General features: G+C 38.8%; 3 protein-coding genes across 4 annotated transcripts; 1 reads left to right on the forward strand and 2 right to left on the reverse strand.

Annotated features, from left to right (window-relative positions):
* The first annotated feature begins 1,258 nt into the window (after positions 1 to 1,258).
* On the forward strand, positions 1,259 to 8,882 carry fbxw12 (F-box and WD repeat domain containing 12). Its single transcript, XM_052540889.1, has 10 exons — positions 1,259 to 1,428; positions 3,650 to 3,687; positions 3,813 to 3,986; positions 4,064 to 4,181; positions 4,327 to 4,533; positions 4,631 to 4,795; positions 7,639 to 7,849; positions 7,980 to 8,158; positions 8,237 to 8,367; positions 8,467 to 8,882. The coding sequence occupies exons 1-10, from the start codon at positions 1,333 to 1,335 to the stop codon at positions 8,564 to 8,566; spliced, it is 1,419 nt and encodes a 472-aa protein (XP_052396849.1). The 5' UTR covers positions 1,259 to 1,332; the 3' UTR covers positions 8,567 to 8,882.
* Positions 7,877 to 16,145, reverse strand: LOC127944694 (protein tyrosine phosphatase domain-containing protein 1-like). 2 transcript variants are annotated; one of them, XM_052540872.1, is made up of 10 exons: positions 15,950 to 16,145; positions 15,291 to 15,325; positions 14,535 to 14,709; positions 14,214 to 14,294; positions 14,014 to 14,132; positions 13,687 to 13,824; positions 11,968 to 13,019; positions 9,667 to 9,849; positions 9,432 to 9,542; positions 7,877 to 9,356 (listed from the first exon to the last, which is right to left on the reverse strand). In XM_052540872.1, exons 2-10 carry the CDS (start codon positions 15,298 to 15,300, stop codon positions 9,249 to 9,251), a joined length of 1,977 nt encoding a protein of 658 aa, XP_052396832.1. In that variant the 5' UTR covers positions 15,301 to 15,325; positions 15,950 to 16,145; the 3' UTR covers positions 7,877 to 9,248. The 2 variants fall into 2 exon arrangements, with proteins under 2 accessions (XP_052396832.1, XP_052396833.1); XM_052540873.1 differs by lacking the exon at positions 13,687 to 13,824 and having other exon boundaries at positions 15,950 to 16,144.
* Positions 16,146 to 16,600: 455 nt separating this feature from the next.
* adtrp1 (androgen dependent TFPI regulating protein 1) lies at positions 16,601 to 20,944 on the reverse strand. The gene is made up of 6 exons (XM_052540912.1): positions 20,735 to 20,944; positions 20,506 to 20,655; positions 19,184 to 19,285; positions 18,993 to 19,108; positions 18,756 to 18,916; positions 16,601 to 17,606 (listed from the first exon to the last, which is right to left on the reverse strand). The coding sequence occupies exons 1-6, from the start codon at positions 20,903 to 20,905 to the stop codon at positions 17,581 to 17,583; spliced, it is 726 nt and encodes a 241-aa protein (XP_052396872.1). The 5' UTR covers positions 20,906 to 20,944; the 3' UTR covers positions 16,601 to 17,580.
* Between the last annotated feature and the right edge of the window lie 4,766 nt (positions 20,945 to 25,710).

Here is a 25,710-nt window from a genome sequence, read left to right on the forward strand (position 1 = left end):
ACTAAGATCCACACAACCAAATATATAAATGTAAAATCTAATTAAGAGTATTAACAAAAACTATAACATATCAATGATACTAAAATAACACTGAAGGCCCTGCATTCACAAACAAATAGCTATCGGCATCATGCACCAACTTATAGATGTTTAGTTATATTTTATGTTGTTAAATCTGATAAAAGATTAGTGTTTGTCCTCCACTGAAACAGGCTTCATCTGGTCTATTCAGGTCAATAACTGATTATGTTTAGTTCTACAGTTCACAATCACATGGCTTTGTGATTTAATGATTTCAGGGGAAATAAAATGGAATTAAATTGAGAATATTGGCGGTATTAATGCAGTATAGGCTACGCTATCATTTTACTTATTTGTTACTTAATTGCGGGGGCAATGGACTTGTACGTCTCTGGGTTATGCAAACTATTCGGGTGTGTACATAATTTTGTATGCTTTAATTTATAGAGCTTTGTTTCTATCAACTTGTTAAAAATTACACCTTCACTTGAAACCTGCATGCAAACACTAAATTTATTCACTGTCACTCATTCATCACGATCTCACAAAGTAAAAAAAAAAAAAAAATCAACAAACATTTTAATGAATGGCTGCATTGCTCACCTCTGCAAAATCTCTTGACTCTTTCCAAAGCAGAAGGGCACTGTACTGCACTGTTTGCCAAATCTATTTCGTTATTGCTAATGTTACCAAGAAACAGATCCTAGACCAGGAGTTACTGAATATAAATAAAATTTGCTCTTTGAGAGACTTCATCTCGATATTCCGAGACGTTCAAAATCGTACAGTAAACACAAGTTTCAAGAGAATAAAATTACATCTTAGCAGAGGATGGTTTCGATCCATCGACCTCTGGGTTATGGGCCCAGCACGCTTCCGCTGCGCCACTCTGCTGATGACGAGCGCAGTATGGGGAAATTGACCTCTTACATATATCACATCGTTCATTTTCTTTAATTGTGGTACTCTACACCGTGATTTACTTTAAGACACCGTTTTGTTTATTTTAAAGGTGATGAAATAATGACAATAACAATGTTTAACATCGAATACGATTAACATGTACAATAGACTCTGTACTGTAGACTTTTGTAATATTTTGTTCTTGATTAATGACAACATTTCAAGTAGGTTTTCAGTAGGACTTTACAAAATGATTAAATTATTGCGTGATCAGTATTTTATGTTATACATGCTCACAGTCATAGATATGTGTGCTCTCTGTCCCTGACGTTGTTCCGTAGAATGCGTCATTACGCACGAAACTGAAAGTTCCGGCAGTGCAGTGGCAGGACTGCGAGAACTGGAGAAATGGAGATCTGGCAAAGTTTACCTCTGGACTGTCTGATTAGTATTTTCTCACTTCTTCATGATGAAGATTTAATCAGAGCATCCACAGTTTGTAAGGTAAGCGACCCTGAATGAGGATTCATTTAAAAGTAGGCGTCGGCTCAATTCGGAACCAACCGCCTCTAAAACAGTGCAGATCTCCTCCCGATACAGATGAAGCACCAGAGGTTTATTACAATAGCACAGTCATTCTGGACACACTGATGCGACGGTTATCACGTTGTTATATATATATATATATATATATATATATATATATATATATATATATATATATATATATATATATATATATATATATATATACTGCTGCTGGATAAATAAAAGTGATGCCTGAACATTGACACTGATAAACTGACTAGACACTAAATTGAAAACACACAATTGAATTTTAAAATATCAGAATTAATTTGAAGTAATAAAAAAGACAGGCCATAGAGTTAAGATTACAATAATGTATTTATAAAGTGTATATATATATATATATATATATATATATATATATATATATATTAGTGCTGTCAAAATTAGCGCGTTAACGCATTCGATTAATTTGAAATATTTAACGCGTTAAAATAAAATAACGCAATTAACGCGGTTGCAGTTTTTTTATTTCCAGTTGTGGCCTTGTGTGTTTAACGTGCAAAGAAATATGGATAAGACCAAGGAAGGACTTTTAGACGGAAAGTTTCAGTATAAAACTCTGCCGGATTACTCTTCAATCTGCCACAAGAAACATTACTCTTCATTTAGTCTGCCACAAGAAACAGCAACATTAAAATCATGAACTCAAATGTCATTGTTTAAAAAAAAAAAAAAAATGACTGTAACAGTGCGTAAATCAGACCTTTCTGTAACGCTAACGTTAATAAGCTTAAACGAAATAATTGTGTAGCGGAGTATTTTTTGTACACAGTGCCGCGAACTGTCAATCACTCCTGTACGCGTGCATCACTGTCCTCCTCGCAGCTGCAGCAACTTGCGCTCTCTCTCTTCATCAAGCTTTAAAACAAAAAGGGGACAAAAAGATCATATTGTCTTTGTGCATAGGCTATAGATTAATTAGATAAATGAATATCTAAATTTGTGCCTTGCCGTCTACGGTATTTTTTTAGAACTTAGAAAAAAGATGCTGCAGCCAATGAACAGCCAGCGGGGGCTGCAGGACGACTCAACCTCCGCAGACAGTTTTTAATGTTTATCAGACAATAAATACTCAAGATTTTGCTTTAGTATAACTCACAACGAGTTTCACACACACCTTCTCCGGCCACGTTGAGTTGTTGACACTTAACAGTGGGAAAAGCGACACATGCGCTATTCACTTGTATGACTTAAGGGTGAATGGGTAATGTAGTTTCTGCTCTGGGTGGGATGAATTAGGAAGCTTGCATTGTGAAGGGCGCTCTGAAAATCGGCAGTGCAGGTAAAAGATTAAAACCTCTATTAAAACAGATGTCCAAATGAGCGTACCGGTACGCTACAAGCACATTCTGGGCGCACGGAGAGGTGGCGGTACGCTCAAGAGCTATATTTGGAAGTGGCGGTACTGAGTGCTGGTGCTTACTGGCCCACTTAAAGCACTGGCAATGACTATACTTTGGAATTTTTTTGCAGTCCACTTAGAATTCAACATGGAAATCATTTTTGTTTTTCATTGGCATTGATTGTTTTGAAATTCAAATGGTACTTACATGCCTGTGTTTTTATTTCTGTAATAAATATGGCTTTCAAGCCAACAGTTAATTTGGAGGATATTGATGGTTTATTGCAGGTATGTTGTTTACATGAGAAAATCTGTGTTACAAGTTAAACAAAAATTCCAATAAACAATCATATTTTGAATTTAAATATTTTGAATTTAAATTTAAATGTCTTGAGTTTACATTAATTATTTACATTTTACATTTACATATCCAAAAAGTTTCAGTCTTTTAATTGCGATTAATCGCGATTAATCGCGATTAATTTTTAAAAATTGTGCGATTAATTAGTTAATTTTTTTTAATCGATTGACAGCACTAATATATATATATAAACACACACACACACACACACACGCACACACACACACGCACACACACACACGCACACACACACACACATATATATATATATATATATATATATATATATATATATATATATATATATATATATATGCATGTATTTATGTATCTGTATGTATTCAATTATTTATTTTTTGAGAAAAAATAGAAGCTGTGGTCAGACTTTTGGATCCCACTACAAAAGACATGAAAATACTCTCTTTGTTTAGGAATGGTATCATGCTGCAGAGACGCCATGGCTTTGGAGGTAAGTCACTCAAGATAATTATCTGTATAGGCAAAATGCATTCATCTTATGATGTTGAAAAGCTGATATCGATTTATACCTTGTGCTTTACACTGTGAGACTGTTAAGAGCATATCCTTGTGTAGGAGAATGTGTCTGCAGAGATGGAGTTTCTGCAATGTTTCTCAGCTGCTCTCGGACGCGGGAACACACTCGTGGAAGGCTTATTACCTGCGCCGCTCTCACCTGGAGATGAAGATGAAAACAGGCAGGTCCTGTGCAGACTACACATGCAAAAGCCTGCGAGGCCATAAAGGCAAGTGATCGCATCCCAGCTATTTGAAATGCTGCTCAGTTAATGTAGTCTTCATGAGTCTTTCTCTGATTGCACAGGCAGGATTGTTGGTTTTACATACCTGGTAGGAAACGACGGCTGCTCAGACGTGTGGAAGCAGACACCAGTGGTGTGCAGTGCATCTACAGACGGCACAGTCAAAGCATGGGACATTCACAAGGTATCACAGGCGTTCTCCTTCATGTGGTAGAGACCTCATCAAAGTGTGCAGGAATGAATCTGGATCTCAAGAAATGCCTGGGGCATATTTCACCCCAAAATCAAAAATGGTATTCATCTAAGATTTATTTTGATATTCCATGCAGGGTGTTAATTTATGGTCCAGCCCTGCTCAGAGCCCCATGCAGGACATCACAGTTGATCCGCTGCAGGCCGTTGTTATCACTTCTGATAACACGGGAACAATCAAAACCTGGCAGGGTGCGACTGGAGAGGAGGTGGGCTGCTTCCAGTCAGGATACTCGAAGACCACGCTGCTGTCATTCAACAACAGAGACAGCTCTTTCCTCGTGGTAGGCTATCATGCATAATCAGACTTCTTTGGTAAATGTGTAGTCATTGCCCAGTGAATCAGTAGTATATGGTGGAGGCCTAATCTTGTGTTTTTAGGTGGGAAGTGTTCTAGGGTCTCTGGTGGTCTTGACTTGCCCTGCGCTGTCTGAAGTCTCCAGGCACGTGGTGTGCGACTCCTTCAGTTTAAACCTCCTCCGCTCATCACCAGATCAAAAATGGATATTCACTGCCTCCAAAGAAAATGTTGACTTGAGCCCGAAGGTAAGGCAAACGCTCTCTAAGCTGATTTCAGTCGATTTCATTGTTACAATAGATGTTATTCGTTTGTAAATTGTATTGTCATTTACAGTGCTTCAAAGAATAAACTCTTCATAGCCATTTAAAAAGTGTAACATATATATTACGTGTACCTTTGTTCTTTTTCCAATTAAAAATAAAAATAGTGTTTTTCTTCAAATCTAACGTTTTACTGCAGTGTATCATGTCAGAGCTCAATGGTTTGGTTCAAGGGTTAAAACTGTGTTTCTGTGGAGGAAACAAATGGTAAAAGTACAATGCTGGAATATTATGAACAGTTTATCAGCGGTTGTTACTGTTAATTTGTATTGAACAGTGGTTATATAGTTCTGCAGTGATGATGGATTTCTGTAGGCCAACCCAGACATTTGATTCCTTGACAGAAACACAACAGGATTTTACCATTGGCTTCTGGATATTTTCAGAAAATAAACTGTGACCTGCAAACATTTATTATTCTTAAGCATTTCACAACTTTTATGAATTTTGAAGCCTAAATAAAATTGCCATAGTTAAAGAGATATAAAGAAATAGAATATAAACTCTATAAGAACAAATATAGACTAGTTTTTGAGTTTGAATGGTTTGTAGGAGAATGATTTTAAACACAGGGAGGATGTGAATGTGTTCGTAGATGTGTGATGAGGTATAATATCTGACAACCTCTGTAGTTCTGTTTGGACACTTGTTAGCAACCGCATTCAAGGAAAAGCTTTGAAAAAAAAAAACAGTAGTAGTAGAATAAAATGTGAAAAGGCCAAAATCAGAGTCAGAGTGCGCTTTATTGCCAAATATGTTTGCTCATTCAAGGAACAGTCGAGGAGAACATTTAATGGTTCTTGAGGTAGATTGTCTGGGGTAGAAACTGCTCTTGCGCCTGGCCTGTCCTGGTGTTTGGTGCTCTGTAACGCCGGTCAGATGGCAAGAGTTGAAAAAGGAGATGGATGTGAGGGATCCAGAGTGATTTTCTGAGCCCTTTTCCTCACTCTGGAAGGGTGGGCAGGGGAGCACCAATAATCGTTTCAGCAGTCCGAACCGTCTTCTGATGTCTGATTTTGTAGCTGAACCAAACCAGACAGTTATTGAAGTACACAGTACAGACTCAATGACAGCTGAGTAGAACTGTGTGAGCAGCTCCTGTGGCAGGTTTAACTTCCTCAGCTGGCGAATCTGAATGACTCCACTGCTGTCACAGTGCTGTTCATGAAGTGCAGGGGGGTTTCTCCTAAAGTCCACGATCATCTCCACTGTTTTGGGCGTGTTCAGCTCCAGGTTGTTAAGACTGCACCAGACAGCCAGCTCTTTTACCTCCTGTCTGTAAGCAGACTCATCACCGTCCTGGATGAGGCCAATGACTGTAGTGTCGTCTGCAAACTTCAGGAGCTTGACAGAGGGGTGTTTAGAGGTGCAGTCGTTGGTGTACAGGGAGAAGAGCAGAGGGGAGAGGACGCAGCCCTGAGGGGCACCAGTGTTGGTGGAGCAGCTGTTTGATTTCCCCAGTCTCACTAACTGTTTCCTATCTGTCAGAAAGCTGGTGATCCATTGGCGGTAGGGATGTAACGATTAAGTCAAGTCAAGTCAACTTTATTTATATAGCGCTTTAAACAAAATACATTGTGTCAAAGCACTGAACAACATTCATTAGGAAAACAGTGTGTCAATAATGAAAAATGATAGTTAAAGGCAGTTCATCATTGAATTCAGTGATGTCATCTCTGTTCAGTTAAATAGTGTCTGTGCATTTTTTTTGCAATCAAGTCAATGATATCGCTGTAGATGAAGTGACCCCAACTAAGCAAGCCAGAGATTAACTGCGAGCCGGTTGAAAATCAGTTACAATATGTGATGATTCAAACCGGTTGGGATGCCAAACAAAGCGCAGAAAAGAGTATATTTTCTTTTCACAGCTCTGTTTACAGCATTAATCCAGGAAACACTAAATCATTGTTGTTCATGAGCACCACCTGCTGTCAGAGAGTGAATCTGCTCTCTCTCAGCTAGTCTGCTGTTTCTTTCTGATATGTTTTATGTAGCATAGTTTCATAAAACTAAAGTCAGAACGTTCTGTTTTTGGTTCAGATTTTATAATTATACAGCTTAATTTAAGATAAAAACTACTCATGCTGCATGTATGCTGCATCTTTGTTTGGATCATGATTAAAATCCAGTTGTTGCCTCTAATTTTAATTGGAAAGAGCACAGACAAAGCCTTAGTTTGTTCATATTAAGAGATTTATTTTTGTAACTTGTTTGATTTTGGGGTTTGTGTTAGTTTTGTTTTGTTATATTTCAGTTTCACAAAGAAACGTGCATCAATGGCCTAATAAAACAACAGCTTATCATTTACTGTATAATGTCTTCAATCTGAGAAAATCGAATTGTGAGTTGAGTAAATCATTACATCCCTAATCGGCGGATGGAGCTAGGCACAGAGAGCTGGTTTAGTTTAGTCTGGAGGAGTGCTGGGATGATTGTACTGAAAGCCAAACTGAAGTCCACAAACAGGATCCTCACACAAGTCCCTGGTTGGTCTAGATGTTGTAGTGCAATCACATGTTGACTGCATCATCTACAGATCTGTTTGCTCAGTAACCAAACTCCATGACCACTGATGTTATTTCAGGCAATGAAAAAAATTCCCATTGAGTTCAGGACGAAGTGCTAAAATGCTAACTCATCTCTGGGCTTACAATAATGTGTCATCCCTGCATCACATTTTTTTATAACTTTAAAAGCATTATAGTCATCTCGTTTGAAAGTTTGGTATTTTATTTTGAAATGAATGTCATCTGGTGTGTTCTTGGGAGGTTTTCTACAGTGACAGTGTGTGTTTCCCTGCTGAAAATGAGGACAGTCTGTATCACAGTCTGCCAGTCACTGGCTGTTGTGCTGCTTTGTTTCTGCCGTCTCAACCCTCACGGCTCGCAGTCATCCATTCTGATGGCCGCTTCAACAACAACACACTCTCAGTCTTTGACCTTACCATGAAGGAGTCCAAATACAAAAAGGAGACACAAGGTTGGCCTTAAAAAAAAAAAAAACATGTTGCTTTCATATTTCTTTTTATATTTTGAACACAAATTACAAATAAAATTATTATAATGCAATAATCATTACTGATACAATATGTCATGCATTCCCATTTTAGCTCAGCAAGTCGCCTCTTTTCAGGTGGCACTAAGCCATCGTTCGGACGTCATTCTGGAGGCGAGAGGAAGCAGCACTCTTCTAGTTACAGACGGAAACCATCTGAAGGTCTACACATTTAAAGGAGAACTTGTTGCTAGTTTTGAAGACCATTTACAGCCAATCACTGCTCTTTGTGTGGTAAGCGGTTTGACCTATCAATATAAAAACTCTCCCTGTGGACAGTTTGACATAAAAATGAATTGTGCTATCTTGCAGGACAGTTTTAGGGTGGTGACAGCATCTCGTGACCTGTCCCTCAGAATACTGACCTGGAGAAACGATCCAGAACATGGACTTGCACTTGAAAGCCAATATCATTTGCTCGGAGGCTCCTTCACAAGATCCAGGTACAGCACATCTCCCATACTGTCAGGTGATTTTTGATTTTTACATGCACCCTGTTTTGACAGGTAAATTGACTATTTTGTATAAATATGTATTTGCAGAGGATTCACCAACGTTGCCTGTGATTATTCGACTATTGTGGGCTCTGTGGAGTCTGTGGATGGGAACGATGTTCTGAAGGCTTATACCTTTGATTTCTGACCTCAAAACCACCAGATGTATTGAGATCTTTTGTACTTACTGACTAGGGCTGCTTTTCCCAAAAACATCGTAAGCCCCTGAGTAGATCGTAGATCCATTGCCACCAATGGTCTCTACAATCAACTTAGCTTACGATGCTTTTGATAAACACAACCGAGATCCATGTATAGCATGAGATGCTCTTAGAATAATGAGACAATTAAAAATGGTTTTGGATATCAAAAAGGTTACAGGGAATTGTGGGATTGTTTGCATAAAATATATAACTATAATATGACTAACTTTTCCTCTTTGCAATAAAGCTAATCTCAAAAGATTCTTTTCTTTTTAGTTGTCTGCAATCTAATTATTTTATTACAAATAACTGTACAGACAGTTGGTACAAAAATTTCAGTTGCAATGCTTTTCAAGTATTAGCACTATGGCACATAATATACGGTGCATGGTATTTCTTTTACATCAAATAATTTACCATGCAAAATGCATTTCCAATTTCTACAAATATAATTAGTTTATCTGTGGGCTAAATTACATGTTGGATTCCTCATCAGAACCAAGACCTGAGAAACAACCAAAGAAACTGCTGCAACAGATGTAGAGCTTGTCTTTGATGTTGGACAAAGATGTAAATAGACAAATTCTCTTCGTAATTAAGATGTTCATCTAGTTAATGTCACATGTGTTAGACCTCAAACTCGTTCATGGCTGCCGACCTCAAATCATGCAGGACAATCTTCAAGATCCCGTTCATTATTTTGTGGACACTCTTCCCACCATCTGTGTTTTTCATCTAAAGAGAGCACCGAAGTAAATTAGATTATGCATGCAACCTATTTTAGAAGATCTCAGAATTACAAAACAGTACCTTTGTGAAGGCTTTGGTGGCTCGCTCCAGGAAAGTGCTCTCGACTTCCTCGGGTATTGTTAATACGTGAGCAAAGCAGTCCAGAATACACATCACTGTTTCTTTTGAAGCCTGAAGATGGTAATAAGAATGGAGTCACATCATTCAAAATGAAAATGTCTCTTGACAGTCATACTGAACCATAAATCTAAATTGAATTAAGTTTAAAAGAAAAGATTTGATATTTAAATCTTACCCTATCTAGGCAATTGAGCACAGTTTGGGGGTCCTGGCAGGTCCCTGTAAGTGTGTGAACATCATGATCTGAGATGATTGGCTCTTTGAGCTGCTCCAGCCAGGACCACATGACTCCAGACAGAATAAATGGGTCTTTTTCCAAACACAGTCGCTCCCACGCACCTTGAAGATTAAGATCGGTCTGCAGAGAAGAATTAACAAATTTACAAATGTTACATTCAGAAAGTTTAGGCCATATTATCTATATGATGTGACCAGATTGCTAGCCAGATGAGACAACAGTTGACCTATCGGTAAGCCCCTTTCATCGAACACAGATGAGCCAATGGCAGTCGAATATCAGTTGCATGGGGAGTGGACCTCGGACATCTTTAGGTTACAGCACCACAGAGACACATGGGAAGATCCGAAGCTCACATCGGTTTGATGGTGTTTATGCTACAGAAATGACAAAATGATGTGCCTGGTTGTAACAGTCATTCCAGGTATCCTAAGAGGATGGGCAATGGAATTTATTTTATTACATTTCCTAAATCCAAACAAAACAGAGCTAAATGTCCCTAAACATTCAACCCTAATCCCAGTGAAGACGAAAATGTACATTTTCTGATTGCCATACTCTGATTAAGTTAAAAATTTCATCTGCTCAAGTAGAACGTTAATTTCATCTTGTGCTGCAGTGTATCTCCAACTAAAACTAGCTAACATTGAAGTCAGTGAGTCCATATAATGTACAAAGCTAATTACTTCTTACGTCATGCACAGGGTAAGCCAAAAACAAATAAATGAAGATCTACATTTCAGTGCCTTTCCATGTCCCAACTGTTTTAATGTAAATTCACTAGTTCACGCTTACATATAATTAGCTGAGGTATGGTATGCGTATTTGTTGTGCTGTCAGGGGAAGGGCTCCGAGCTCGGGAATGGCCCGAATCTAGACCCCCCCACCCCCCCTCCCCATCTATTTATAAAGTGAACTTGAAATGAGGAGATGGGGTGGAGGAAGGATGCTGATAAACCGTCAATGGATAGAGGTAAGTCAGTGATATTTATTCTATGGGATTGATTTCTTGATTATGGTCCACCTGTGTCGATTAGGCTAAGTATCTAACGCGCTCCTCCTGAATCTTGTTTATAAAAACATAATTTAATTTAATCCTACCCTGCGGTACATGAATCCTGGATTTTGTCATTTACAATCCTGACTGTAACGAGGCTTCTCCTGCTTGCATTGTGATCTGTTACCCACCATATTTATTTTAAAATATGTTATAAATCCCTCCATGTCATTTTTACACTGTTTTCACACTGAAAGCTGTCATTGTAGACAGTGAGCAGCTCTATTAGACTGAGCAAGAGTAACTAAGGGGAGCAGGGATTACCGATCAGGTCAATTAGGTCCAACATGCAGAGCTGCCTGTCTTCAGTGAGACTATGAGGATGAATTGGAGGGAGGCAGAATAAAACTCTACATGCTAAAACTCATTGTAAGCACTTGGATGCAGAGTTGTCAACAGAACCACCAGAAGTGGTTCAACAACCAGACCAGGTTGCTGACTTCACAAGATCCCATCTTTATGTAATCTTTAATGAAGAGGTTTGGCCTGCTGTTGAACTCGACCCTAGCCTGAATTCCCTCAAGGACTGACTAGATTTAGTAGTGACCGGAGGAGGATATAAGGATGACAAGCATAGGGATACCAGTAGAACAGAATAACTATAAGTCATATAGGACCGATATAAGCAGCAGCTTATATACCCCTCTTCAGGTGCTGATTGGTCAGATTAAATTAACATGTTCCTCCCAACTTTTCTTTGAAACTCATTTAAACAATGAACTAAGAACAAATAAAAAGTATTTCAGCCATGCAACCTCTCTAAAACAGTGAAGATACAGTGGCAACTTGTAATCATCTCCTGAAGTACAATGGAAATAGACTGTTGTCTTCTCTGAGACCACACAACAAAACATTGATTCAGGTCAAGAAGACCACAAGATCAAGTCCAAATCTGATGGTATATAAAGTAAATGGAGCAGATATTCTAAAAACTGTTTGGTTGGATTTCGTCAGGTCACTTTGATTAGGGATTGAAGTAGTGTGGCCCTCCAGGATGGGAGTTACCAATCCCTGCCCTTAACTTCAATATTTATTCTAAGTAAAGGGGTGCAGAACTCAGTTCCTGAAGGGCCACAGCCCTAACTGAACACACCTGATCCAGCTAATCAAGTTCTTCAGGCTTATTTGCAAACCATGGTAGTTCTGCACACCTGTCTTAGTAAATCAGTACATGCATCTACCTGCCAAGTAGACACCTTCTGAATTTGCTCCTTCTCTCCATCCTTCTCGAGGTCTACTGCAAGGGACTGAGCCACCAGGAGGCGACGTGACTCCAGAGACAGCTCGGACTGGACAGTGATGAAGGGCACCTCCGAATGCTCTTTCTCAATGTGTTGAGCCTCGTCAGGGTCAGTGCTTTGCTTGCAGTCTTTCCTCCAGTAGGACAGTATTCGGGCAATGCTTGTGGTGCTTTTCTCATCTGAAATGCCTAGAGATTGGCTTCGCTGCAGGACAGACTGTCTCCTGGTTTTGAGCAGTGGAGATCCTTCTGTCTGGTCCATATGAGTTTTCAGCTCCCATATATTGTTGGTTGAGCTGTAGATGGGATTGTGCTTACAAGCCCCCAGAGAAGGAGCGACGTAGTTCTGGGAAACACACTTGACAGCTCCCAGCTGATCGTTGATGGTAGTTGAGTGGATGCTGGCTAAAACCCAGAGAGGGTTATCCGAGAGGTTTAAAGACGCTGCTAACCTCTGGAGGTCAGACTCGCTGTAGCTGAGGCTCTTACGGACATAGTAAAGAGGTTGTGTGTTGCCTCTGTTGGCTCTGGGTAGACCTGGAAGACGGGGACTGTTCAGAGTCGTCCCATTTTCCAATATCTCTCTGTTTAACTGATGTATTGAATTTTCATTAAACTTTTTCTCTACCACGGGTGTTACATCAGGAACCTCGACAATGTCCTCCTCGATAACCTGGCGATTCTCTGCGATGTCCAGTAGGAGTCTGCAAATAACGGGGACAAGCTTTGGCATGTATCTCAACTTCCGAGCCTCATATCCATGCAGTATATGTTTCTGGCGGATCAAGTATTGTGAAAGAGTGACAGGCGGTGCTCTAGGCTCAGCGTTAGCAAACACATTCCTTAGCGGAACCAGGAACTGAGCAAACCGCCTGACACACTGGAGCTGTCCTCTAGTCTGGATAGAGTTAGGTCGTTTGCTTCGAACTAACACAATGGCTTGGTCTGCTGTCATCTGTGTGGTGAACAACAAGAAACAGGCCAGCAACACACCTATAACAACAAAAAAGTTAAAAGAATTAGTATCCAAAAAGCGTACATCTTGTGATGTTGCAGTTCGGATGAAACATTTTACTACAGGATTATTTATTAGGGCTTTTTTGTCTTTATTTATAAGGACTGTCAGGGATCAGAAAAGCCGTCCTGTAGCTGTAGAGTATGGCATTAGCAGGGCAGGATTACGATGCGGCGGTGCCCTAGGCACGGACTGATTTAAAGGGGCCCCTCTGTTGAAATCACTTTCTGGGGGCAGCGGTAATTCGGTTCTGCCCCTCTCTGGTCTAGTGCCCAGGGCCCATGCATTTATCAAGCCCTGAGCACTAACATGCCATAGTGATGGGTTTGATTCCTAAAGAATGCTTGAATTTAAAAGAATATATAATGCTTTAATGTAAAAGCTTGGGCTAAATGAGTCTGTGTAAATGTAAATGTAAATATACTTGAGTCACCTGGAGCACTGTCCATAAGGCTATTGCTATCTTTAGAAATATAACACATTTTTAGAAGCTTGTACTCACTGCATGAGTAGTGCTTATAATAATAGCTTATGGCTGCTCGTGGGGATCAAACCAGCAACTTATAAGCCACATCACCCCAAAAAGATGTATTTTCATTTCATTATAAATATACTGTATTTCAAACCTACAAAACAGAACTGTACCTGTTCTGCCAAGCCCTGCGTGACAGTGAACAGCCATCTTGCCTTCTTGGAGGGCAAAACACATGACTTTCACCATATCCAAGATGGATGTGAGAGACGCCACACCACAGTCATTCCATCTAAAGTTGTAGAAATATACTAAAATAAAGTAACAAGAGTACCTTTACAACCTGAAAATATAAGAACAACCACAGCTGTGTTTTTACTTAATGTGTCACAAGAAGATTTTTAATCTCTTTAACTTCTAATTGTCACATTACACAGAAAACGCAATGAAATTTAAAAGTTTTTCAGAATCAGACAATGTACAAAAAGCAAGTCACTCACTGCCAGCCTCCATGAATGTCTCCGGTCGGTACGTGAAGCCGCTCTGGGGATCCAGTGGGTCTCCACAGCTGGCATGTTCACCAGGGCACTGGAGGTTAATAACGCTCCTCAAACCATATCTTAACACGATGAAACACCAAATCATAAGAGTGTAACACATACCCCAGAACAGTTTTCTAAAGCACAATCATCAGTTTTACCTCAAAAACTGGTCTATTACTTCAAACCTTTCCATGATTTTGGTAGAATGGCGGGCCATGGCAAGCAGATTGTCAGTGATCCTAAAAAACAAACAAAGAGGAACCATGAGTTGGGATAATTACTTTCTATAGAGGGAACATTTTAGGGAAAGGACTCTTTATTTTTGTAACTGTTTGATAAGAGAACAGTGAACGTGATATGTTGATGTGCTGGGAGAACACAACATACAGAGAAGCTTGGGTTCATAAGACTGCCAAAGGCTTAACCTCATTTGGAAAAGGCCATGTTTAAGTAAACAGGTGTAAGTGCAGGCAGTGTACCAAGACGAGTAGATTCCTCTGATGGCCTGGTCGTCTTCACTCCAGTGTGAAGGATCCTCATACTTGCAGTTCTGCCCACCACATCCCACGGAGCACTGCAAACGGTAGGGGATCACATAACATAGCACCTCTTGAGCTATTGTGCATTTCGCTCTGGGAACCCTGGAACCCGTCACTTTAAAAAACAAACAGACATCATTATTTAGAAAATCAGCAGAGTGATCACTTGAAATTAATTCCTTTAAGAATCTGCTCAGGTGAGCAAAACCCATCCCGATCTCACAGCAATTCGTAAATTTTTCACAAGGTGGCTTATTCGTACGAATACGTACGACCACACTCATACAAATTCATACGATTGTTGCCAAATCGTACATATTTTACGAGTTGCACAATTCGTATGAATTTGTACGAATGACCTACACCTAACACCCCACCTAAACCTAACCGTCACTGGGGTTTAGCCAAATTGTATAAAATCGTATGAGTGAGGTCGTACAAACTCGTACGAATAAGCCACCTCGTAAAATACGTACGAATTGGCCGTGAGATAGTGTTGAAAACCTCTCTCCAGTGGAGGCTCAGTTCTGCAATATATATCTCAGGTAGACATGGAAATCCTTGTTGCTTTACTAAGTAAATTTCATTTAAGGAACTCAAAATGTCTTTAAAAATGACAAATGGATAAAACATAGATCTGACAGTTATTATTTGACTATTACATACATTTATTATTTAGTTTTTGCCATTCCTTACCAAAGTCCATGATACTCCTTCCTCCATGGCAATATCTGTTTGGGCACATGATAAATGAATTAGCACTACAGACTACAAAGCAAAGTTTTAAGGAAGATTATTATTATTTTAAAGATGTCACTTATTATCAGTGACATGCACTTATTTGATCACAAATACAGTAAAACAAAAATAAAAAATAAGCTGAATTTTCTGCATCATTCCTCAAGTCTTGAGTGATGCTTAAGAAACATTTCTTATTAAAATCAATGTTGAGAACAGTTGATGAAAGCATGTACCGTTGTACAAGTACGATTTCTCCCCACTTCTTATTACTCCAAAAACAATATATAAACTGTTCATTAATATTAACTTTAATTTGTTTATTAAATCATATATAATGTCTGCTATTAAAAATAACCCTTCAAAAGTTAAACATCCAGATGCAATACAGTAACTACAATATGGGATGGTAGTGTGGTTAATCGTCAAAAAAGTCAGGTTACATTCTTTATTCAAAACAGAGTTTGGTTTTGTTCTTGAGTGAAATATAAAGTGATATATAACTTGTCTTCATACAAATGATATTTGCGTCTCAGACATCCATTAAAAAGTATTTTCCGGCCGTCATGTTAATTTCTTTACTCATCACTGATTCTCGAGAATGAGTAATTACTCACCCAAACACAGCTAGAGAAAATCAACTGTACTTTCCCTTCGATCCACTGAATCCACCGCTGATTTGATAACTTGTGTCAATATATCATCTATTTTGTCTTCCTGTAAGATGCATAATCTTCTTCACCGTGCAAAGCTCATGGATCCATCCAGATCGGCTGTACATCCTGGTCATTTTCAAACGGCAAGTGTCTGACTGAGGGTAGAGTTAACACTGCTGTTCTGTGCTCACATCAAGCCAAAGAGTGACTATAAAGCAGCTATTTCAGACTCCCTCCCATCTAATCCACTTACTCCTGAAATAGCCCTTTTCTCTGACCTCTGACCTCAGAGACGGACAGCATCCTCAGCCACCAAAGCTCTGGCTGCATTCTAGTCCTTTCAGCTCCAGTTCATTGCTTCAATCCATACGTTAATTAAAACCCATCAGAAAGGCCAGTGTAGCTTCTATTGAAGCCAGGAACTGAAAATGACAGTGAGGTGAGGTTCTCAAAGCTTTGCAAACTGATGGACTTACAGCCAATCTGATTAAAGGAGAGTCTCCTAAGTAGGAAGTTAACAAACAGTTGACGCACTGCTCCTCCATTACTCCATCAGAGTCAGACTCATTTAGATTACAATACATATCTAAAGACAAAAGACAGTAAGCCACCTTAAATTACTTCAAGAGCAGAGATTTTATTGTTTATGGATAAAGGACACAGATGACATTAGTAATCATTACATAACAGTAATAACAGAAAAACTGTTTGGCCCTCTTAAGTGCCACTGATATTCACAAGTGCCATAATCTATCGTTTGAGTGCAGGAATCATCTTCAGTCACCCTGTAAACACCATCTACATGTTTTACACACATTCAAATTGAGAGGAAACACACAATAATGACAATAAAGCACTGTCTTCTGCTTAATAGTGTTGACAATATAATTAATAAAAATTTAAAGCTTTCATGAAATACAGTCTTATTTGCTGAAATCTGTCACTGAGAGGGTTAGTGAAAGAGTGCATGCAGAGTGAATTAAACGTGTGTTACAGCAAGGTCACCGATTACTTGGGTTGACTTGTTTCCAATGAAGTCCATCATCAAACTCTCAGCAAAGACGGAAGATCACATTAAGGGCTTCACTGCTGAGATTAGCAGAATTCACACAGGTTGAAGTGTGTCATTCAGAAAGGCCTGACACATCTTGTGACACAGTTACACAGCTTGGAAACCACTCAGCTGCTCAGACTTGTGTTAAAATAACGATTATGAATCTGAGAAGGGGAAAGTGCTCAGTACTAATGGTCCCTTAACTAATGAACAACAGCATTCTGGAAAATATGTCTGGAATTTCACAATTCTAAAATAATGAAAATTATTTAAAAAATACAGCATTTTACTTTGTAGGTGCAACTGATTTTCATTAGAATTCCAAAAATAGGTCACAAAAGAAAGAAAAACGGACAGAATAATATCAGTATGATTAGCGTAAACACATTTGATGTGTACTGTGTGTAGGCTGGGGCCAGTCAAGCCCCTCTTGTATAAAATACAAGAAATGCTACTGAAGCTGATGCTTCGTGCCCTGTAAAGTGTGTTGTTTGGCTGGTTTGAGCTCCACACGGTTAATGTGGATTCCAGTAGACATCTACTTCTTTTTCTTCTTCTGATTCCCTTATAGACAAAAAAATCACAGTCAGTACAGATCATCATAATACGATACAATCTCACACACTCTGACATTGAACTTTCTGATTTGAAATGGACAGGAAATTAAAATCATTTAATCAAGAAAAGAAGGTTGGCATGTGTGTTTTTTTGTTGAGTATCATATTTGCTACTTTTATAGCTATATAGTATGATACAGGTGCATATGGAGCTCATACTCAAGGATGAAAAAAAAAAAAAACATTGAGTAAAAAGTTGCTTCAGTTCAGTAAGTGTTCATCTTGAAATATTACTAAAAATCTAAGTTATACTTCTGTTTACTTATAAAAATCAGTAAATATTTCACAGTAAATAGACACATGAAGCACGAGCTGAAGCTGGACTTTTGTACAATTACACTAAAATAGCTTTTAGTTGCTACAAAGTTAAATGGCCAATCAGATGACAGAAGGCATGTAGACGATTGTGTTGATCATTTTGATAATTTAGAGGCCTTCGACATTTGTGTACATTTTTGTTCAAAATGTTTTTTTTTGTTAATGAAAAAGAACAAGTGGTTTTGGTCTATGTAGCTAATTTTACACTTCATGACAACTGTTGGGGGTGAATGTTTTAATAACTCACCCATTTAAATTATAATAAGCCTTAAAGTTCTGCATAATTAAGGGCGTGGCCACTTGAGTGACAGGTAGATTTCCTCTGCTGTCACCACCATCGAGCTAGGATTCAGCAGCAAGCTCCTCCCACACTCCACCTCTTTGCCCATTTTCACTCATCTAGGAGTGATGTGCTGCCAAGATGACAGCAGCTAGCTCCGCCCACTTTGGGCTTCAAAAATGCTCTTCAGAGACCTACAGGTTTTTGTACAGTCTGTGTGTCTGCCTAATGATTCTCAGGTATCCTAAAATGTGCATTATTTACATCAAGGGTCAAATCAAATATAAATTGCAAATTAAAGTTAAAAGGTTACACACTTTGTGTGAGTGTGTGCTGTACACCTCTGGTATAAAGAATTGCCACCAATTAGAGAAAAGTTTAGCTCGGCAAGAAAAACTAGTTAGAGGGAACATCCCTGGCAATTTATTTAATTTTAAAATGCTGGCAGGGGAGGAGTTAAAATAGTTGAATCTACTGCCGATTTGGTCAGTTTCTCACCTGTGCTGCTCCACATCATGAGGCTGAGCTTCTCTCCTAACAGGTAGAGAGGAGCCATGCTGAGCGACGCACCTCCAAGGAAAACACACAATCCCACGGGACTCAAGTGAGCCATGATGGGATACACCCAGATCCCTGACGCATGGTGCACCCACAACACCCTAATGAGAGACAGACGCATGAAACAACTAAACTTTGCTTAGATCTGTGTGATCGATGCAAGCAGAGCAAGATTACCATGAGAGATACAGGGCAGCAAATAAAGCCAGACTGAAGATCCCTTTAGTGCGACTGGGATATCTGTGGTTCTGAAGGAACATCTGCAGCAGCAGCAGCGGCATGATCACTGTGTGCTGCGAAAAACACAAAACATGGGTCACAAAGCTCAGGCAATACTGCAGTACATCACCCTAGAATAAAGCACTCACCATTGCATGATTCAACCAGATGGGAATGATCTCGTCTAACATTTTTGGATACACCAGCTCTCTGTCGTAAGTGTAGAGCGTCCAGAAAGAAACGAACACAAACTGCAGGCAAGAAGATCAGGATCAGAAACATCAACAAATTCAAAGTTCACATCAGTAGTCGACCAATAAAGGTTTTTAAAAACCATTGATGATACCAGTATCAAGAGAGCAGGATGTCCATCGTCTGATATTAATAATACACAAAATTATTGAAAATGACACATATTTTACACACACACACACATACATACATACAGTACTGGGCAACGGTAATTTTTTAAAATCATGATCAATCGCAATATTGTCTGCGATTAATCACTTTGTTATGCACTAAACTAATAATTATGGCTGGGCGAGTTAATGAGTTATTATCAGTTTATTATTATGAAAGTCCGTTGCTCACTGGCTCTAAATACACAAACAGACAAATCATGGGTCACAGGAGGGGACAGGAGGGGATGCACCCAATCAAATTATTTAGGCTAAGCATCAGCATTCAAAAACCACTGTCCACTTATTATTAACAGAAAAGAATGCAACAAGCATTAGAAATGTTAAAAAGTTAGAAATGGGAAGTTTCCAGTAGCATGTGAAGACATTAGAGAAGCACTTGCTCAACACACTGGAGTGAACCGTTTAGTTAACTTTGTGGTTCATTGTTTTGAGTCGTATGGGACACGGTAACACACGGCCCTCTCACAATATATTGCTTTACAGATCTATCACTTTTGTCGCTCAGATATATTGATCATGCAGCAGGTATCAGAAGATCTGTGCTGCGGTGCAGTTAGAGCTCACACTCTCTGATATACAACTGAACCTCCGCTTCACGTCACCGCCTCCGTGGGCATTATTCTCTAATAATTCAACGGCCTGTCGTCAATTATTCCTTAATCTTACTGTTTTATTGTTTTAGTGCTTCTACATTAAGAATAAGGATGAATCCGTCTTTTGTTTTTAGTCTATAAAAGTGACAGATGGAAGTAAGTAATCTTTTCTTGTAAAATATCACGAATTCAAAAGTGAAAGCATTCGAAGTCTGCGGCTTGTAACATAAAATCAAATCACAAAATAATACTATTGATGAAAAAGAACAGGTTGAAGGTTAACCACTTTCGTTTCAATATAACTATAAACTATGATAAAAGTGCATCAGCATGCATTGATTAATGCCATTTTGTAGCTCAAAAAATAATAATAAAATGCAACCATTTCATCTGCAGATGCGACCAACAGAGAAAGTAGCGCGAGCCGTGGGAAGGAGTCAGAGTGTTACTCACAGAGCCGACGGGAAACGCCAGAGCAGAGAAGTAGAAGTCTCTGAGTCTGGTGATGAGCAGAGGAGTCCCGCTTCGGCTCTGTTTGACAGTCACAGAGCTCTGCACCGCGTCCGACAACACACACAGGCCAAAAAACAGCGCCTGCGACACCTGCAACAAAAACAACACACGCAGATGACACGCGTTATCCAAGCTGACAGCGGTGACATTGCGCGAGAGCAGTTCCTACCAGATTAATAAACGTCAGGTATTTCCAGCGTCCTCCGTATGATCGCACCCCTGGGTGTCTGTCTGAGGTTTGCAGAGTACAGTTACTCCAGATAGTAAAAACATACCAGCTGAAAATAAGCAGATGAACCAGCAGGCTCAACTGTGGTCCGAGTTTCGTGGCGGCAGCCATGCTTTACCGGCTCTGACGTCACCGGAAAGGACATTTTTCCAGTAAGAGTTCCAAGAAGTCCTCACTCACACACCGACATTCGGATCATTTTACCGACTCGGACTCGGACCTTTGAGTCTCGTTCAGCAAAATGAACGGATCATTTTTCTAGTCATTTCGTTAATTTGATCAAATATAATTAAAATTTTAAGTGTTACTTCCCTAACGTCTACTAACGTTACTTACGCAAATGATGATCACACTGCAAACAATACAAAACTATAATGCTATAATAAACATTTACATTTATTCATTTAGCAGACGCTTTTATCCAAAGCGACTTACAGATGAAGACAGTGGAAGCAATCAAAAACACCAAAAAGAGCAATGATATATAAGGGCTATAACAAGTTTCAGTTAGCTTAACACAGTAGCCTACACATAGCATGGGATTTTAAATAATATAATAAATAAAAAGAAAACAGATAGAATAAAGAATAAAAAATAAAAGAATAGAGCAAGCTAGTTAGAGGTCTTTACACACACACACACACACACACATATATACAATTTTCTCGTTCAATTTGTCACGTGAAGTGCAGCATTATAGAGAAATTAATTTACAAACTTCCTTACAAACGGGGGTAACACTTTAGAATACTGTTTCTTACATAACTAATAAGGATTTATTGAAGAACTAACAGGTGATTATTCATTAACACTTAACTCACTACTGTTAACTACTAAGGAAGATATGTTAATTAATCAGTATGTAATATAATTTTATGATTGTGTTAAGTAACAGTTAGCTAATCAATAACTAATGAATTCTGTCATACCTACTGAAGAACTACTATTAATTATCTACTAGTTAGGGTTCAAGAAAAATAACTATGAAGTAACTACTAATGAACAGTTTTACACAATTTCATTGAATTGTGACCCTTTCACATAAAAGTTATTAGCAATAGTAGTAGTAGTATGAAAATGCAATATTAATAAATGCAATACATTTTACAGAGGCTTTGCCTGTGTAGTGAATTGTTTTATGAGTGTGTTTTGTAAGAAATCAGCTTCCAGTAGGAACCCCACCATGACTCCAGTGCCTTGTGATAACTTACCTTAGTTTTTATATTTGATATACAGTACTGTATGTGTGCCTCCTCAGCATATACCACATTACTATTAATTCAATTTCTTTATGTAACGCAAAGCCTGAGGAAAAGTGAAAATACAGGTATCCAATTGGTAATTAATAAAGAATTATAAAATAATTCTGCAGGACTTATTTGGACCTGAAACAGTAGGCCTATTCTAAAGTGAAAATATTGGGAACCCATTAGTAATTAATAAAGAATTAGCAGATAATTTTGCAGGACTTACAGAATTCTAAAGTGAACCTATTAGTAAATAATAATAAACTACATCATTTTGACTAAAAAACTATAAAAGTAATAATAAACTTTGTAAAATACTCTCATCTGTTTATTTCAGATAAGAACATTTCTTAATACAGCATATTTTATTCAATTTTAACATGCATACTGCCACATTTTAACTAATTTAACAAACATTTTATAATCAAAGCTTAAACATTTAAAAGTAATACAGCATATTTTATTCAATTTTAACATGCATACTGCCACATTTTAACTAATTTAACAAACATTTTATAATCAAAGCTTAAGTAAACGAAATGCATATTTCATTTCCATTATAGGCTAATAAGTGGACTTTATTAAAAAGTTTTTTAGTTTTTTTGGACTTTAACAAAGTTGCAACTGTAGTAGTACTTTGTACTTGTCCTTTTACTCAAGTAACCTTGAAAATGAACATACCTACTTATAATTTTACTTGAGTAATATTTTGGCCACCACCTCGGCCTCCGGAACAGCATCGGTCACCGCCTCGGTCACTGCATCGGGAACGGCCTCAGGCACCGCCTCCGGGATGGCAGCGGCCCGCTCGGGAACGTTCTCCAGGCTTTGAGGAACGGTAGAAGCCTGTCTCCTCGTCCTCCGCCCTCTATGATGGCGAGTCGGTGGCACCTTGACTGGCGACTCAGACGTTGAGTCGGCCATCTTGTGCTGTGGCTCTAAGCTGGCGACCATCTTGGGCTGTGGCGCTGGACTGGCGGACAACTTGTACTGTGGCGCTGGACCGGTGGCCAATTTGGGCATTGGCACTGGGTTAGCGGCCATCTTGTGCTGTGGCGCTTGGCTGGTAGCCATCCTGGGCAGTGGTGCTGGGCTGACGACCACCCCGCCGGAAGAGACAGGAGTGGCTGGGGCATCCCACCGACACCGATGCTGCAGGTAGCGCACGAATTCACAGAATTCCAGTGTCTCTAACTGCGCCATCTCCTCCTGAGACACTGGATCATCCAGCCCGCCATTGAAATGATCTTTAAGGGCCGCATCATTGTAGCCCATGCCCTCGGCCAGGCACCAGAACACTTGAGCCAGGGCACCCACTTCATTGCCCTCTTGGCGGAGGGCGGTCAATAGAAGATATCTTGTTATCCGCTCCGCCATCTTGGCTGGGGAATGGAAAAACGACATACCGCTGGATCTCGTGTTGACGGAGTCCTTCTGTCACGGCTCGTGATACAGGAACGAGAAGAGATCCAAATGCAGGTATGATTCTTTATTAAGGGTAATCCAAACGGGTAAACAAGCCAGGCATGTTCAAAACCAGAAGATCCAAAACAAAACATAAACAAGACACGAACGCAAGGCAAGGCAAGGCAAGGATGACGGACAGGAAATAACTCTGACATTAAACAAGGACTCTGTGACACAGACTGAGACAAACCGGGTATAAATACACAGAAGGATGATGAGGGAAGTGGAGACAGGCGGGGAACAATCAATTAACACAAACAAGGAGGAAGGTGACCAAATAAGGGAAAGTGAGACCTCTAGTGGACACCCAGGGATACACAGACCAGACACTGTGACAGTCACGTGATTAAAGAACGACTCAAACCCGAAAGACTCATGAGATGAACTAATCAGTTCTCTTTCTGGCTCAGACTGCATTGACTGAACCCGGTGAACTAGACTAATTCCAGAACAGAACCTATAGAATATTGCGCATGCACGACTGAACGAATCATTGTCATTACTGGTTTAGCTAATTGGTCTGTTCCTCATTCCCTGCCACTCCTGTATGTGCTGAACCCCACAAGAACTGAACCATCCTACTACATCTACTGCAATATATATAATAACTGAAGGATCTCCAAAACAATATATTGTCTAGTTTCAAACTGTTGAGCTTCCAGGCATAATAAAGCTGAACTTGAACCTGAGCAAACTAATGTTTTATTTATCCCCATTTCATATATTTTATTCATTGCTATCAAAATTGCTAGCAACTCTCCTGAGACGTTAACATACGCTGCTCCCCCCTGACCTTTCTGTGGATTCTTAGATGCATCTGTAAAAACTTGAACATACTGTTCAAACTCTCAAAGCTTGGGATTGTATTCTTTCTCGTTTTTCCAACCTTATAGCTGCTGAGCCATATACATACATCCATAGTCTTATATTGCTCTAATCATTGTTGAATAAATGGTGTTTAATGTCATTCTGTCAGCTCCCCACTCACGTCCAGAATACACCTCATTACATACAACATCTTTTTGCCTTTTCACTCCATCTTACTTATGCGATTATTCCATGCAAGCTTTGCATCAAACCATGTACCCAAAGATCTTATCACTTTAACTTGTTCTAACTCTTTATTATATAATTTCAACTTTAAATCTTTTATTTGTAAAGAAAATATATTTAGTTTTATCTACAGAAAATTTTAAACCCCCATTTATAAGACCATTTTTCAACATTTATTAAAATGTTATTAACAACATACTAAACATTCCTACCTCTAAACCTCAAAGCTCCATCATCTGCAAACAAAGATTTATTTATATTTTCCCCTATCGTTGCAAAAACATCATTAATTATAATATATAATATATAATATTCTCAATATGAAGTATACTCCCCATCCTTTACTCTAAATATTTCTTTCCATTAAAAACTCTTAAATCCAATTATATATTCTTCCACCTATTCCTATTCGATCTAATTTAATTAGCAAACCCTCTTTCCATAACATTTCATAAGCTTTCTCAACATTAAAAAAAACTGCTATTACCATTTCTTTATTGATCAAAGTTTTCCTAATATCTGATTCTAATTTTATAATTGAATCCATTGTTCCTCTTCCATGTCTAAAACCACTTTGATATGAAGAGAAAAAGTAATTTTTCTCCACATTATACATCAACCGGTCAATAATAATTTTTTCCATTATTTTACATAAATGTGAAGTTAATGCTATTGGTCTATAGTTTAGAGGGTTTCTTGGATCTTTACCCACTTTCTTAATAGGGATAATCAATGCTTCTTTCCAACATAAACCCTGTTATAAAATTCCAGAATTATACTCAACGATTCACCACGTAACTTGTTTACGCTAATTTCGTCTCGTCCTGGAGTTGAAGCCTTAGTGTTTTTCAATGCTTGCTTGAGCAAATGAAAATGAAAACGGATCATCTAATGGGCTATTTGTAGCTCTCTTTATTTCCCTTATGCATGGATGCTCGATTAACAGCTTCTCTCTCATATCCTTGCTTTCCTTCGTCAGCTTATCTAGGCTATTCAACTCAGAAAATTATTTACTGAACATTTCTCCTTTGTCTTTATCACATACTGTGATTTAATAAACACTGGATAATCATATTCTCTCCTAATTCCACTCATCTTTTTAATCATACTCCACAGTTCCTCAACTGGAGTATTTTTCCCAATTTCATC

The sequence above is a fragment of the Carassius gibelio genome, chromosome A23 (assembly GCF_023724105.1).
Source record: "Carassius gibelio isolate Cgi1373 ecotype wild population from Czech Republic chromosome A23, carGib1.2-hapl.c, whole genome shotgun sequence".
Taxonomy (NCBI): Eukaryota; Metazoa; Chordata; class Actinopteri; order Cypriniformes; family Cyprinidae; genus Carassius; species Carassius gibelio.